The sequence below is a fragment of the Anabas testudineus genome, chromosome 16 (assembly GCF_900324465.2).
Source record: "Anabas testudineus chromosome 16, fAnaTes1.2, whole genome shotgun sequence".
Lineage (NCBI taxonomy): Eukaryota > Metazoa > Chordata > Actinopteri > Anabantiformes > Anabantidae > Anabas > Anabas testudineus.
In genome coordinates, this window is record NC_046625.1 from 3,638,604 (window position 1) to 3,656,043 (window position 17,440).

At 41.9% G+C, this 17,440-nt stretch overlaps 1 protein-coding gene across 1 annotated transcript in view; it reads left to right on the top strand.

Moving 5' to 3' along the window:
• The first annotated feature begins 94 nt into the window (after positions 1–94).
• Positions 95–17,440, top strand: part of agmo (alkylglycerol monooxygenase) — a 43,426-nt gene continuing 26,080 nt past the window's right edge. Inside the window, exons 1-5 of the mRNA XM_026372937.1 lie at positions 95–495; positions 3,608–3,738; positions 4,435–4,586; positions 14,937–15,040; positions 15,721–15,816. Of these exons, the coding sequence (XP_026228722.1) occupies positions 376–495; positions 3,608–3,738; positions 4,435–4,586; positions 14,937–15,040; positions 15,721–15,816 (603 nt within the window). The 5' untranslated portion in view covers positions 95–375. The remainder of the gene's footprint in view (positions 496–3,607; positions 3,739–4,434; positions 4,587–14,936; positions 15,041–15,720; positions 15,817–17,440) is intronic.

Consider the following 17,440-nt stretch of genomic DNA (forward strand, 5'->3'; position numbering starts at 1 on the left):
ACCTCGTTCAAAACTGAAACCACGCCTGCACAGAGACTGCACAGGACAAAGTCTCGCGAGATAAAGCGACATGTACTGTACTTCTCACCGTGTCCAAAGGTGGGTTCGCTTCCTGACAATGAAGCAGGGGAAGTAGGTAAATGGCCTCAGGACCGGACTCCTGCAGCCTCACACCGTCTCGGATCCTCTTCCCTGCATGTGTCCAGTCTGCTCGGCTGCTGTCGCTCCGCATTTCGTTACTGACCTACTTCACTTGAAGCAGGAGCAACAAGGCTGTTGAACGGAGTTCAGAGAAGTTCAGTTCACAGGAACTTCACTGTACCTGCACAGGTAAACGGATCTCACCTGGGGCTCAGCGCGGAGGAAGCTGCCACCATGTCCGGAGCTGCGGAGCCCGTTTCACTGTCCACCGGTGTCCGAGCGATGTTTTTAATGCTCACACCGAATGAATCTTCTTTTCAGAAGGTGGAAGATGTTCCTCAGTATGTGCAGCAGGTGGGTATCACTTCTCTGTTGTTGTGCAAAAGACAAACGACCCCCCCTCTGTGTGAGACCCCCACACCTGGACTGTCATCACCTGTAGTTCAACCCAACATGTTTAGTGGAAGTAAAACAACATGAACAATGTGCAGGTGAAGGTTATTAACATGTAATCAAATCAGAAAAACAGTTAAAAAGTGAGAAAGGAATGAGTGTAAACAAACAAAGTCAGATTGAAATGTACCTGAGAGCGTTAATTATCTTATTAACCTCATTAATTCATGTGAAATCCAGGGTCTGACTCTGCTGCTGGGGTGACTGACATACAGGTATAAACTAAACAGCCTGTGTTATGTAAGATGCTGTGTGTGCACAAGCACCAGAACGTAACCTAAATCCAACAGTCTGCATCTAAAATGGATTCAGATAAGGAAACTTCTGGATTCAGTGCATGTGTAGGATTAATAACACGACTAGAGCGGCTATTACTCATCTACAGAAAGTGAATCAGTAACGTTTTCATAGTCAAGTTGGAACAAACTGAAGAGACCATCACTGGTTTTGAACAAAACTATTTTCTGGTTCTGCTTCTAAATATTTGTTGGAGGTAAAAACACTCTGAACACATCAGAAAACACAGTGAAGCTCCTGAATACTTGTAAACTGTAGAAGGCCTGGAAACTGAGCTAAAGTAGAGTGACCTCAGTAAGTCCCCTTAATTATTTCCCACTTCTGTGGACTTAATGCACGATCCTTTGGAGTTTCTCCTGCCTCTTACTGTCAGTTTACAGTGTCTCATTTGCCTTTTACTGTGGCAAATGTCTGTTGTGAGGTTTTATGGGGCACATCACAACCACCCTCACAGCAGGAGTCCTTATAATCCACTACCAAAATGTGATTAAACAAATTTGTTATTGCTGCAGGGCTCGATGGTGATAAAAAAATGTTTGCATGGGTGTGTGTGACTCAACACTGTTTACAGTTTGTGATGTGTCATTAATTATTCTGCACAACTGGTGTTCTCTGATCCCAACAGGCCAAATTAATTAGAAAAAACAAAATACAATCTTCTAATTTTGGACTTGTTTGGAATTATGGGTTTGCGGGTTTGTTGCCAGGTCTTTCAGCTATACAGTGATTCGAACGCAAACATATTATTTCTCAGACGGCAGCATTAAAAGTGTATTGTCCGCCTTTGTGTTTTCAGCCAACATCAGTCATTCGTGACCTTGTTAAAAAAAAGACTCTTTGGGAAAAAGCAGACATCTGGTCCACAAATGTCAATTCAGAAGAAAATGAAATAAGACTATCAGATGCGACAACTAACAAGCTGGAAGCATGTACAAATTCAAAACAGGCTTTCTTTAGGTTGCTTTTGAGAATGAAGATGTTTAATTATTTGTCAGATGCTTTTATCCAAACGCAACTTGAGGAACACGCCGAGGCTGATGTGAAGAAGACCAGAGGTGCATATGAAGAAGAAGAAAACGTGGCTGCTCCCCTTCTGGTTTCTCTTGCTCACCGTGAGAATCAACTTGCTTTGCTGAATAATGTCCCAAACTGTCAAGAATGCAGAGGTAAAACTATCTGCTCGACTGCAGAGGAAAAAAAGGAGAGAAGTTTTCAGGCCGGCGTCCAGAATGATAATCTCTCTCTCAGCGGGTTTGGAGGAGGACGGCCTGCGCTGCGAGCCCATTTGTTAGCTGCAGCTCTGCAGTCTGCTGCCAGATGTTGGAGCGTTGCGTGTGATCGCAGGTCCCTGGCGGTGCTCTCGCCTCTGGTTGTGCACGCACATTCACACACATCACACACCTGCATGCTAAAATGGAGGCATTTGCATGTGGATATGCACACACTCGCACGCACGCACGCTCACTCTCACTTCCATCCACGCATGCACACTTCCTCCCTTCCCACCTGCAGATGTGCTCCTCTGCGGTCCTGTCACGCCCTTCATTCCTCGCTCTTGGTGGGGCCATGTGTCCCACTTACGACTGCAGTCACTTGGTCAATGAGTGCTTTCAAGCTGAAGTTAACCAGCAGGGCTGACACCCTGCTGAAGTCGTAGCCGTGACCTGTTTGTTAACCCCGTCCCTCACTAATTTGTTCCATGTTTGACAGAGCTATTAAGAGGTCATTACACGTTTTCAGCACAGTTAGAAACAGAGACCTGTCACTGACTGTTTGATCAGTGCTCTCCATTTGTTTTGTCATAACTTGTTACTAAACATCATTCATTCATTCTGTGCAACTTTTAAAAAGCTTTTGACTAAAATGTGACAACTTGTACAAAAAACTGCTGCTAACTGAAACTGAGAAACATCTTTTTATGTGGATTTGATAGAGCAGTTGGAACCGGGTTAGTCTAGGATTTTAATGACAACATGTTTCTCTGACTCACCTCTCGTACAGCAGATTCCTTCAGGGGTGCTCACCATTGTTTTAAATGGGAATTTACAATATGAAAAATACTTAATATTAATAGCAGTGTGTGGTGCCAGTAGCCAACTCGAGCAGCAGAGGAAGACGTGAAAGAGAAATCAATAATGTGAACATCATCACTTTAATATGTTGTTTTATGGTTTAATTAGTTGTGAGAGCTCAGCTGGCTAATTCGCTGTACCTGCTAACTACATGTAATTATGACTACTGCGTTAAGTATCTAGACTAACAGCTAACTAACAACAGCACCCAGATGACTTTGTGTGGCTCTACTCGATCGGTTTCACAACATCTCTTACGCCTTGTTTTATTTTGCTTGGCTTCCACCTGACATGACTGAAAATGAAAATGTGTGGTGGTTTGCTCCTCCAGAGCGTTTCTGCTGAGACAAATGTTTGTGATCTCCACTGTGCCAATACGTTGTGGCATTAGACCCGCTGCTCCAGCCCCACACAGGGAAACAAACATCATGGATCACAAAACATGAAAGTCCTGCAGGCTTTTAGCTCACGTGCCAAGAGAAATACCCGAGCTCAATACAACTGGTAAAAGCAACAGAGGACTTGAAACAGTTTTGTTTTCACAGTTTGCAACAGTGCTGAATCATGATTCCCTGTGTGTGTGTGTGTGTGTGTGTGTGTGTGTGTGTGTGTGTGTGTGTGTGTGTGTGTGTGTGTGTGTGTAGGCCACTCCCGTCTTTGTAGGGCTGATGTTGCTGGAGCTGCTGGTGGGTGTGCTGAAGACAGGAGCCTCAGTGATCACCATCGGTGATGGACTTACCTCCTTATCTGCTGGAATGATCTCCAGACTCCCACTGTGAGTGTTTGGAGAGGACCCAGCCAGGTCAAACTGTATCACATGACGATGCACCATGATGATGATGGTGCTGTTGTAATACCAGAAAGAAAATTGCACTACTTATCATTTTTATCATTATCATTGCTGCCTTTCTGCTTTGGAGTATAGAATCACAAAGGTTGGCTGCTGGAAGTTATGAATGTTGCTATTTTAAGACAGTAAGCTCATGTGGTGTGGACAGAAAGAGGCAGATTAATCAGGTGATGGTTTGTACATCCAGCAAATGAAGGCCTGGCTTAGTGAGATGAAAGCCTTTTTGTTCTTTGAAAGCAAGGGTTGTGATTTCTACTGCGATAACTGGATTTTTGAACAGTCTGTGAAAACTCTAGTCCAGATAGGAGAGGAGAAGACCTGATGACAGTGCTGATAGGCTGGTCTGAGTTGTCTTCAGTTTAGACCACGCTTAGAGCAATATGGTATAAGTGCAGCAGTTGGTTGCTTTGCTTTTTGCTCTGATTTTACCACCCCCTTAATTTGAAAACCTGGTTTTGGCAGTATGCAATATAAAAGAGCTACTGCACACTCCAATCAGTACAAAAACTGTACTTCCAGTATGGTTGTGGAAGGATAAAGTATTTAATCTAACGTTTTCTAGTATTACATTTAACCCCTTCAGTGTGCACTGACACAGATCTCTGTTTCTTCCTCCCTCAGCTTGTTGATGAGAGGCTGTGAGCTGTCTGCCTACATGTATGTGTGGAACTGGTACCGTTTGGTGGAGCTGCCCTGGGACTCTGCCTGGACCTGGTGGTTCACCCTTGTGGGGGTGGACTTTGGCTATTACTGGGTCCATCGCACCGCTCACGGTAACAACACACCACAGTCACGCTGATGCACACAGCCCACAGAAAAGGTCAGAGAGGTTATCTAGAGTGCTTCAATCTCCCTCATACAAATTCATACTCTCAAAGTGATGGTGGCATCTAATGTGTGATTACGATACAGATGCCTAACAGCACTCCCCCTCTTTCATGTGTCCCCCAGATAGCACTAACAAGAAACTACAAAGCAAGCTGATGATAAATGGTTGAAAAATGTTGATTTAGTTGCCATCCATGCAGGGAGGAGTCCTGAAGATAGTACACACATCATGCTTTCCTGGACGTCGTGGAGGAAGCAATTATTTTTGAGTTACATCCAGCTGGTTTAGAGCTGTGCAGATGTTAGAGGCTGTGGTCTCCAGAGGACTGCGGTCTTAACCCGGAGCTGTCACAGCAACAGGCTGTATATAGTCATGACTCTGAAGCTGCAGTGTCCTGCAGCATTACTATAAAAAACAGAAAGAAAAAATATATTCCAGATACAGTATTTCTATAGTAGCGGCTCAGCGGATCTTTCCGTGTGTTGACTCACTGATGCACGTGCCAGATACTCAGCTGCCACACAGCACACCGGAAGAGCGGTATTTATTTGTGGCCTGCGCTGCTGTTTATTTGTGTCAGTGGCACATCAAGCTGCCCGCCGTCTAGTCCACATAGTTTTGGATGAAAGTCTCCTGCCACCGTGTTGATGTCGGCCTTAACAGAAGCCGTGTTTTTAAACCGTCTGCCGTCGTTTGCCAAGAACTGCCCGACATGATGTTGAGGTGACTGAGAACCTCGCCTCATGATGTTTCATAGAGATCACGTGGTCATTTTTATATTATTGCACCACTTTTACCATGCACTACAAGTATTTTTAGCCCCCACCCACCATGGCAGAGTGTGTTAGTCATTATTATTGTTATTTAAGCCCCGTTCACACCCGGCTGATCACAGCAGCAGTCGTGCACAGTAACAGTGAGAAGCTAATTAGTTTAGAGCAGTTTTTTAAGTGCCTGTGAGCTTTTACATTGTTTATTGGTCACAAATAAATATAGTGTTAGTGTTGGCTTCTCAAACAGTGTGAAAGTAAATCTGATAAAGTATAATATACACAATATGTGCAGGACAAAGAACAACAATATTTGTATTTTGCATTTAAGCCACTCATCGGGATGAGCGACAATGATTTATATCTGTATATTTTCTCGTATTTGTCAATAATGATGTCATTAATAACGATGAAGTAGATGGAAAACCTTCCACAGTTTATGCGCCGAGCTCTGGCAATGTGAACCATACAGTTTAGGCAGGATTGTTTGACTGTAGCGGTTTCATCACGGCAGAGTGTCACTTGGGTCTGAAGTGTTTGAAAGTAGTTTGATACTAATCTGTGTTAACTGCTTGACTTGGCTCCATGTGTTTTGATTTAATTACTGACAGCGTTATGTCTTGGCGTCTCTTGTTGTTCTTATTCGTGAGGCTCTTTCTTGCAGGATAATTCTGCTAAACTTGGCTGAGTGTGTGTTTTTTTTTTGTGCTGGTAACTTTGAATGGTTAAGGCCTGTCATGGTCAGCTGACCCCCGGAGGGTTTCATACTCTCCACATTCTGTGCAGCGGTTAGTTCGCATTTGGTGAAACAAAATGTTGTCTTGTCTTTTCAAAGCCCAACCAGCTCATGAGGTTGGTGGTGTCTGTATTTTGTCTCCTGGCGCTGTCATGCATGTCATCATTTTAGGCAGCTGTGCTAGCTTCACTTGTGGTGCGGTGACCATGTACACCAATACTGTACAAACACACAACATGCACTCTCAGAGCTCATATGCAGTAGTACATTTAAGGTTCAATGTCTTGTCCAGGGACACTTCAACATGTGGCCAGGAGGAACCGAGAGTCGATAGAACAGGCAGGCAATGTCCACATGCAGTGTAGGTTATGTGAGGTTTCTCTTTTGTCATCTGCTCCGTCTTCTCCATGTCGTCACGCTGCCTCAAGGTCTTGATTGTATTTGATGAATAAATAATCAAACTTATTTAATTGCATTGCATCATTTGTTTCCATCATCTAATCACTTCACATTGTATTGAATTGTACTGTGTTGAATCAGACTGGGTTGAACTGCACTGCATTGGTTGGAGAGTGAATCATAGCAGTTGCAGCATATGTATCTTTAATATATCAGTTGTTCATGGCTGTAAACAACGACCACAATGATTTCACGTTTCAAAATCCTAATGTCACTTTAAGAATGAAAGCTTTTTTTGTTCAAATTGTGAAATAACCCTGAGAGTTTATCACAGAATAAACCAACACTATACAGTAGCTGGGAAACAAATTGGCAACAACGTGGGGTGAGTTTTGTAATCTGAATAGAAAAAATAAACTTCGATGGCCTGATTCAAAGAGAGGTGTTTTGTATTTTGACAGTCCAGGAAACCAGGTTCAGCACCACTGATGTTTCAAAGGTTGATGATCTGTATGTGTGACCTATTTCTAAGAATTGCCATGGTAATGATTCAACTCCATAATATTCAGTCCAAACTAAAACAGATTTAATGAAGTGTACATTCCTGCCGTTGGCCTCATTGTCTGATGATGCACAGGAATGACATCTGCAGGATCACGTTTCTGTTCGGTTGGAATATTTTTACTTTTCAAACTGCAGAATCATTATTTCAGAATCATTTAGGAAAAAAAACTTTCCACTTTCTTTCATTTCCTTTTCTTCTAGCCTGTTGGGATCGTTATTATGGAACATTGTCTGGTCCTGAGCTTTTCCCCTTGTTACCAAAGGGAAGTGGCTTTTTCCGACTGCAGGACAGAGCCAGCATGCTCCTGGCTTCGCTCTCTGGTCAGCCAAGGTCAGCTTGGTCAACCAGATTTTGACCTCTGGCTCTTTCCAGAGCAGGGTTCAACCCAAATATACCAATGTGAGGGATAGAAGTTGCCTATAATGAAACACTGACAAATGAGACATATGTAGGATATGGCTATAAAGTATTTTTTAGCAGTTTAATGAGTCAAACTGTCATGTAACAATGCTTTAGGAGGGCCCGTCTGGTTTTATGGCACACATATCTTGGAAGGACTTTTGCAATGTGACGAGCAGGAACACTGCGTCTGTGATCCTATTGTGTCAAGACATACGAGCCATAAATTCTAATATTGCATAATAAGGAACGATCACAATAGAAGACTGCAAAAACAAGCAGAAGTGGCATCCTCTGCTGAAAAAATGAACCCCTATTTGCCTTGGTATATAATATCATTTTCAGTTTGACAACTTTTATGGTCCTTTTTTCCATAGTTTCCGTCTCATTACTTCCACATGAAAGGAACGAGCAAAGATAATTAAGTGGAAAGTCCTCTGAAAGGCAGTCAGTCATCTGTGCTGATGCCATCTCTGCTGAGGAGACATTGCTACTTGGCTTTGCTCTTTCCAGACACTGTGATCTTGGAGATAGCGACAGATTGAAGGGAAACTTAGGCACTGTACACCAGTCTGAAGACGTTTAGTCTGGATGGAATTCAGGATTCTCCATTGACAGAAATATTAGCAAAAGCCTGTGACTAGACTGTTTTTGTGGCCTCTGCTTGGCATTTGGTCTGAATCTGCACAGACAAACACCAGCTGTGGTTAAAGTTGAGGTAAATCTGGAATTCCAAACACTTGAATGACCTTTGTGCACACATAGAGTCAAATTAAGTGCTTGTTTATCTTAACTCTTGATATCAATGTTTGCTCAAACCCTTAGCATTGGTGCATGTCCCAGAATCGATATACTGTACTGTAGCTTCAGCAGATCATGCTTTCTGTCCTTATTCGTTTATTTAACCACTGGTTAATGCATTAACAGCCATCAAACACATTTTTATACAGAAGCACAACATGAATTCAGCCTCCACTTTTTAGGTCTGCAGTTTACCTCTCTGGCTCTCCTTCACTGACAGGCTATTTATGGTTAGCACTCTTCTATCCTCAAACAGCCCCGAACCAGAGGATTTTGGAAGAGCAGGAGCCCGACTTGGGTCGGACGGGGCTGTGTTGTTGACAGGCCTGTTGATTCTGTTTATTCTAACCTCATATCGCAAGCGCCACTAATAGCAGCTCTGCTCTCGGGCAGCATCTAAATCCAGGCATGCCAGCCAGGCTGAAGCTATTAATCAGCCAGTCAGCTGTCCGTACTCTGATCATATGTGAGGTAATGGAGTTACGCTGCAGGCGTCTCACCACACTAACTGCTGCTGCCGTGTTACACCGATCGCTTAGAAACATCAGACCAAGTGGTTCTGTGAAAGTAAATATCGCTGCGACTTTATGACATTCTTCTTGTTATAGTGTAAACCAGTTGGCTTTTATATCTGGAAAAAGACATTGATCTGGTTGGATAAGGACAAATATGGAATTGTTAGACTTCAGAATTAGACTTCATATTATTGGTTGGATTCTTTTAGTTACACTCATAAGCTGAGCTCGAGGAATGAGGGTTTTCTAGGAATCAACGATTTTCTCATGGCACTGGGATTGGATTTTTAAACCAAAGAGCTTTAAAGGTACAATACACTTCATAATTCGGTCATAAGACTGTTTACCTTGTTTGAAATAAGCTGCTAAACAAATCCATCACTCTCTTTAGTCAGGGCTGCATAACCTGGACCCCCAGGTTATGCAGCCCTGACTAAAGGAATTAAGGAAAGTTAGTTGTCGAATGAGAGTTCACAGATTTAGCATAACTACAGCTGCTACTGCTACGGAGCTAATCCACCTGCAACAAACCTAAACAGCAAACGAGCAAGTTAACAGACAAAGTACTGACCTGTTCAGCAGAAACTGAGCCCTGTTCACACTCAGAACACTAAAGGGTCAGAGGTTACTGCACCTGAAGCACTGCATCGACAATAGTGCATCATCTCAGAGCCTTTCTTTTTATTTTCTGTTCTTCTGAAGTCATCTGTGTAGGAGTGCACCTCCATCTTTTTTTGTCTCTCTTCTTCTCCATGTCTGTCTGTGCTTCAGTTGGCTGTAATTACCCACGTGCATTTACAGAGCATCAACTGGGTGTTGATGTACCTGTAAATCCATCATGAGAGTTATAACAAAACGTGTAATGTCTGTAAACATACAGGCTGCCATTATACCTTATTATTACCTACACAGTTGGTTTTAACTAACTTTTTATTATTTTAACATAAATATCTCCAGATGATCACATACAATCACTGAAACACCAATTATAATGTAACAATTCTAATCTTTCAGTGAAAGGTTTACTAATTGGCCAGACATGTTTTGACCTGCACGTCATGAAAAATGGCTTATCAGCTACTTTGAAAAGCAAAATACACAAGCCCGTCCTGCCCATTAGTTCAGTTACCCTGCCACACTACCACAGTACATCCTCTGTTTCCCTCTCTCTCCTGCAGCCCTGCAGACAGCAGCAGTTGTTAAGACAAACAGATGTGCTCAGCACTTCTCCGCTCTCCTCTGCTGTCCTCCGTCCCCAGAGAGACCCAGCTGATGTGGATGTTATTGTTTAAAGAGGAGTTCCTCCTGGCTGTGTGGCAGGGTGGAGGAGGCATGGGGGGTTAACCTGCCCCCGGGTGGCTAGTGCTCCATAAATCTTCGTTCTGACGGCAAGTTCCTGGCCCGCTGCAGGTTGCAGGGCCGACTAAAGAATCCGGGGCCCCTGCTTGGTTTGCTGGTTCTGTGTGTGTGGTTTGGTCAGGATGTGGAGTCTCACTCACAGCAGCAGAAGAGAGCAAATGAAAGGCCTCATGGGAGGCAGAGATAATATCTATTGGTCACTGTGCTCTCACTTTCTGTTTTCAGTCCGAGTGCTGAGACGGAGAGTCTACGGAGAGTCTGCTGTGACTGAACATGTCCACAGGATCTGTATGTACAGCATTTAAACAAGTGTAGAAACGAAGAGCGTGTTCTGATCTTTGAGAGGGTCGAGAGCTCAGCAGAAGCTACAGTCCGGCTGTCTGCTGCCCTCGTGTGCTGCGCTCGCTGCACAGACAGATAGTTGACAGATGAGATTTCCACTGCTGACGCTGCTGTGGAGAAACCTCCACCGACTGGAAGGATGAAGATTTCCTTGGGCGTCCTGAGATATCGATACAGTAGTAATAGCTTTTTATTTACCGCCGTTAACAACTAAAGTTATTGGTGGGCTCTCTGCAGGCGATTCCAGATATACTTCCCACGTAATTTTAAATCACATAATAGTGTAAATTTATGATTGTGGATTTTTTTTGTGATATTCTGAAACGGAAACTTTTTGAAGTGCACTTTCACCGTGTGTTATTTTCTTTTTACAGATCTTAATGTCTGTAATTCAGAGGGTGTGTACTTCTTCATTTATTACATTATGAGTTTTCCCAGTAGACTGATTTATAATTCAGTCCATCAAATCAGATAACTCTTATTAGATATTGACATTGTGTTAATAATTCACATGAGACAATATTGTAACTAAACCAGGTGTTTAATCTGTTAACCCTACAGCGTACAGCACTGGTTGCCTCCTGCCTTAAAACAGAAGCACAAAGAAGACGCAATTTGTTTATCTGTGTGCTTTTCATTATCCATTTATAATAATTATTTAACATTTGAAGTGTTATGGTCACACACTCTCCCTCCACAGTTCTACATAAGTGAAAATTAGACTTTGTGTGTGTGAGTATTTTGGATTTTGTATTGAAGTAAAATTTTAAAGAACAGCCCCCATCACGTTCTATACATAGCTTTTAAACCCTACTTCCTTAGAGCTGTAAGTGGGCCTGACCACGGTTAGTGTGTTTAGTTTAGTGTGTGTGACTGAGCAGGGTGGACGGCATGAAGCATGGCAGCGACGGAGGGGAGTTGGACGACCAGCCCGCTGGGTCCAGTGCTCGCTGTTTGGGTTGGCACTCCATCCAAGAGTCCTCCAATCCAAACACTGGAGGGCTGTTCACAGCCCATTACCTCTGTGATTGACAGGGCAGCCCACCACTCAGAGGGCTGCACATGAAGTACAGTTGCTTGTTAGTGCCAGGAGTTTGTCGCTGAGGGTGATGATTTAAGCAGCTGATTGATTTAACTGTAAAAGCATTTCATAAGGTCTGAGTGGATAAAAATGGCCGACTTGGATCTCCTTCTAGGCTGATTATTTTTCTTTTGTCTAGTCATCCTTTCTCTTTAAAGCAGCATTATTCAAGGTATGGTTTCATTATTATTGCCACTTATTCAGGCGCTAAATTTACGCAGCCAAATAGGACTTTGGGTCATGCATTCATATGACTCTCGTTATGTAAGCAGTGCTCCTGACGGGGCTGTGGTGGATGTAAACAGGCTCTGTTAAAGTCTAACTCGGTCACGTAACATGACTGATTATGACTTAAGGGCCTTGATTATGTGTCATGATATAATTCAACAGTTCAACTGAATATTGTATATTGTTACATCACCCAGTCTGTCTCAGTATAGTAAGGTTTCTTTTTGGTCCATATTGTTTTTAGTTTAACAGTTAGTCAGTGGTCGAAGCTACAGTTGCTGTGAATTCCTGCACTTAAAGTGGTTGATAAACTTTTGACTGGAACCATGTTTGCAATGCTGGTTATATAGAATTTAATGGACACGTTACAGCAATAATTTAGGCTATTATATAATAATTAATGAGATAGACAAGAAAACACTTTTAGTTAAAAAGTGTTGCCTCAGCTCATTTCAGCAAAGTGTAGGTACAAAAACTGGGTTGTGGCCTAAGTCACCTCAACTCATGCTTTCTTAAGATCACACAGCTTCCACCGGTGCTGCTGATGAACAATGGTCATAATTAAAGCAGATACTAGAGGTTCTTGTCAGGTAAATAACAATAAATTATACTAAATACTCATTTGACTTGTTTTGTCTAAAGTGTCATACAGTAGCTGGTCATCACCTGATTAGTGTGCAGTCTTTCCTTATTTCAGAGAATCATGAGTTAGGGTACGCTGGAGGCCAGATGGAGGTGCCTTCCACAGCATTTCTCTGCTCTTTCTGGGAACAGGGACTCTGTGGCATTGGTTCTCACCATTAACAGGGCTTCCCTCCTGAATAGGCCCTGCCAAACTATGCAGTGTCCCGCCGAGTCCAGAGATGAGGACATGAGCTTGCAGTGAAGCCTAGCGGTTCCTACTTCCTATCAATGACAACGAGCATCAATCTTAGCCGCCTTTACTTCTGGACCCTGCCAAGCATGACTCCAGTGAGGAGGAAAAAAAGCCAAAGACTCGGCTGCTGGAATTAAACAAAGGCTGGATTATCCTCTCAATATGTGTCTTAGCAAGACAATTCCTCTCTGAGTCCCATGTGGTTCAGAGCGGAAGAAACGTCATCATTTTAGCTCTTGACTGCTACAGAGTCAGTCCATCCTCTTCTCATTCACTGTTTCCTCTTCACACTCATCCCTTGTCTGCAGACTGTCGGTTCTGTTCAGTTTCTACATGGTCCAAAATACCCCATTTAACGTTAACGTTGTTTGTGGCACTTCCGAAAACGTTCTCTGTGACATTTATTCTCTGACACCTGCAGAAATCCAGCAATAACCCTGTTAAACGTGAGGTGTGGAGTATTGCTTGGTCGTCGTAGATTTTACTCAGAGCTCCACAGAGTTTCTTCAAACGCTTGAGGAATTCCTCCTCAGTTTCACTGATTGTGATCCCGTCCAATCACACAGCACCTCACTTTCGCTTCGCAGCAGTGTGTTTGTTCAGGTGCAGCAGACCCTCGACCGGTTTTACGATTGACGGCCCTGATATAATTCACAAGTTTATTAAACAGTGTGTGGGGTGGGGGTGGATGGGGGGGTTTGAGATGTGGCGTCTGAATGATTTTCTAAAAGTAAAAGTCTTAAAAAGTATTTGTGAAAACAACACAGTGTCACTGTGCTGACTTTGGTAAAAGACAAGTTGAAGTTTGACATTTTGAGAAAAGCTCATTTATTGGCACAGGATTAGAAATTAGATAAGAACCAACAGTTACATTGAGAATTTCATTTTGATTTAGTATATTCAACCCAGAATTAATATCTAAGGGGCGACCATGGCCCAGTTGGTAGGCAGTCGGCAGTTCTTGTTATTATCTGAAACTAAATCATTACAAGAGAAATATACTGCGTGACAACACATTAATGTAAAGTTGAGATTACAGCTTTGTGCAATTTGATTTACTTCACATAACTTTTCATTTTAACTAAATACTAATACTATCTTTTCCTATAGCCAGGTTGGGATTGTTCCAGGTGCTTGTACAACACTTATAGTGTAAGTCTCAGTTTTGTAATAAACTCTTAACTTTATTAAAATAAAAAAAACATATTGTTGCTTATTGAGAAACTAATACAGTAGGTCAGCTATTAGAAATTATAGTGTGGATAAATATGAGCTGCTTATCTGTTTTTAGTTTTCAATCTTAAGCTAACTAGCTGCTGACTCGTCTGTGAATTCCTTTAGAAGGTGGGTGAATAAGATAAAATGGACCTGGTGATAATTAAACACATCTGATTCATGTATACATATGAGATATAGATTTTAACTTCTCAACTACCCAAATGTGACCAGATTCATTCATCCTTATCTGGTTTTCAATAATTCAATTTCATAATTTAATAATTAAGCACAAATCCCATTACACATTAAAGCTGCCCCTTGAAACTTAACCCTAATTTAATAACTTGGGCTGCTTCTACATTACTGTACATGGTCTATATGGTGTTCTGAGGTTCTGTAATATTTAAAGGTTCCTGTTCCCTCTTATATGACTGCAGAAGCCAAAGTGGATGGGAGGTGCCAAAAAGCACAGACGAGACAGGGTGGTCCGGAAATGGCCCGGAGATCCAGTGAAACTTAACAAGCATGTTCCCTTTGGATGTTAAAATGAAGTGTAACACAGATATTAATGTAGCAAGTATCACAACACAGCAGAAGAATGTAAACTGGAGCACTGGGACGTCACGCTGGAAGCTTACCAGCTGCAGCCGAATACCCCCTCTGTCATAATAGCTGAAATTCTCCCCCAATGGCCAGCTAGTTTCAAGCTTTGGCTTTTCATCACGGCTGGCCAGGAGCAGGACCAAAATGGCTCCTACTGGGGGATGAAAGTGTCTGGTTACTCATCTGGGGAAGAAGCAGGGGTAATTGTTGAGATAAATCACTTGTCTTGGTGATTTAAAGGCAGCTGAATGTGTGTGAGGGTTCAAGGCCCACGCATGAATCTGTGTAGAAAGTTCAGCGGCTGCTGTTACGTCCGTAACACATAAGAAAGTGAATGAAGTGATAACCACCTGTGAGATGTGGACTCTTGGACTTAGGCTTGTGTGTGTCATATTCTCCAGAGGTGTCCATCCTTTGGGCTGCTCACCAGGTTCACCACAGTTCAGAGTACTATAACCTCACCACCGCCCTCAGACAGTCCCTCACCCAACAGTTTACATCCTGGGTAAGTCCTTACTCAAGCTCTTTTTCCTACTATTAACACAACTATTTACAAATGGAAATGAATACTGAATCATTTGTGTGGTGTAATGTATTTCCTTTTTCTCCAAAAACTATTAAAAACCTATTAAAGAGCCACACCATGCTATGATTCTTCTTCTTGAACGTGGGCGCTATCTTTTATTTTGAATTAATCCCACATAAACCACCCTGCTGTCATAAATTCTCACTAGTGTAGCGCTGGGTATTAACCAGCGATCTTCAGGAACAGCCCAGTTTCTTATAGTTACAGTAACATTTGATAAAAACTACAGGTATTTAAAAATCTGACAAAACAGAAAATATTGAACCTTGGACAAACCTTTTTTCCTTTAACTGAAATTATTGGCAATAAACTGTTTATATCGAATCAATATGTTGGCATTTGTGCTCATATACCATTTTTGGCAGGGATTCCAATAGTCCATACAGCAATAGACCAGTGTGAGTACTGTACGGCACAATAGACTTCTGTTATATTTGTTTTTGTAAATCAATAAAACTAATTGATAGATTTTGTATTAAAATAGCCCCATAAACGTCCCTGAGATAAGAACAAGATAGCAAATGTGTGAGAGTATAGTCCAAATGAGACTGCAGTGAGTGTTGTTAGCTATATACTGCTAATTTCTATGCTCTTTTCAGATTTTCTACCTGCCTCTGGCTCTGGCTGTGCCTCCACCAATATTTGCAGTTCACCTACAATTAAACCTGCTTTACCAGTTCTGGATCCACACAGAGGTAAAATCCAAAAACAGTCAGGACTCAGACTAAGAAATTTGGCAAAATCCTCAGACACTTTTATTATAGTAGATCTGCATATTGATGAAAGATATGGTGTAATAAATGTAACCTAAACAAGGACATAATTGGAGAGTGAATGAAATATGACGTTTTACCTCATAAAACATTCAACAGAAGAAGGGATACAGTTACACAGTCTGTCTAATAACAAAAGCAATCATTGTCCAAAAGCAGCCTTCAGCTCTGGATGGACGAATCAATGCATGAAAACATTTGATAGATTTTATGTGTGAAACTTGAGAGTGTTGTGGCTTTCAGAAGCAAGATTTAAGACATATAAATAAAGATAACCATCCAACTAAAACGCATGAACCTATACTAATGAAAATAGTTGATTTAAGAAGAATAATATGCTTTATTTGTACAACGTGAAACACTACCATGCTACAAGATGTTTAAGTAGAGAGGCGAGACAGAGCCGAACAGGAGCCATGGCAACGTTGGCATCATGAAAAATCACAAAACTGAAAAGAGCAAAATGGAATAAACTGCAATCCAGAAGGTGGCGTTAATGGACCCAATGCTGTTTGCCAACCGGCAATAAACATCAAAAGATGAAGCATAATGGAGAAGTAGTGTATTCTCCATTCGTCTGAGGAAATTAGACACTTTAGTTTCATTACTGAATGCCAGTGCTAACCTCTGCTTCACTGTGCTACACTTAATTAACTTTGTTTCTTATTATTTTGCATGCCTGCAGGTTTTCTGTATGTTGGTCAGATAACTAAACCGTTTCTAAACAGTTGCCAGTTATTTAAAGGTAAGAAACCAACTTTATAGATGTGGATAACATGAGTTAATAGTTAAACACAATAATTGAATCGACCAGCTCATCAGCTAACACAGTTTGAATGTACTCATCCATTCACCGATGCTGCACAGAGTTAATCCCACCAAATGAAGGTCTTCAGTTATCTTCCAACCTGTGCCAATATTAATCCGTCGACTACATTGAGCCTTTGTAGCCTCAGCGTTGCAGTGAAACCTGTATTCAATAAAAAATAATGAGATTTTATGAAATATTCCAAACAGAAGCATGACCACTCTGTCTGCTTTTAAAGTGACTGGGAGTATCACTTTTACAATCCCCACGGTCGTTAGAGGGATTGAATGGATTTGGAACGCCTTCCATGTTTTAGAGCACTATTACTGAAAGGAGTCGTAATAGTCACAATTTTCTGAGGGGATGTAATTTATGCCTCCTTTATGGGCTTTTTTTGATGTCATGTAATTTATTGGCACGTTATTTGCTGCAGCCTTAGAACCAGAGTGATGTGGTGGCGACCCTTTTCAGTCAAGATAAAACTCTCACGCTCGGTTGCCAGACGCAGCCATTACATGGAAATAATGAATCACTGAGAAATTTTGTCCAGCCATGCAACTTTCTCCAGATTGAGAGGTCTGTTGTATTGATGAGAAACATCAAAATATCTGAAGGTCTCAAAAAAAGGAACATGAGCTGTGTGAAATATGCTATGTGACCTCTGCTGCCTTTAATGACTCGCTGGTGCATCTGTTTGATATCTAAAAAGAGAATATGAAACATGTTCGTTTTATGCAC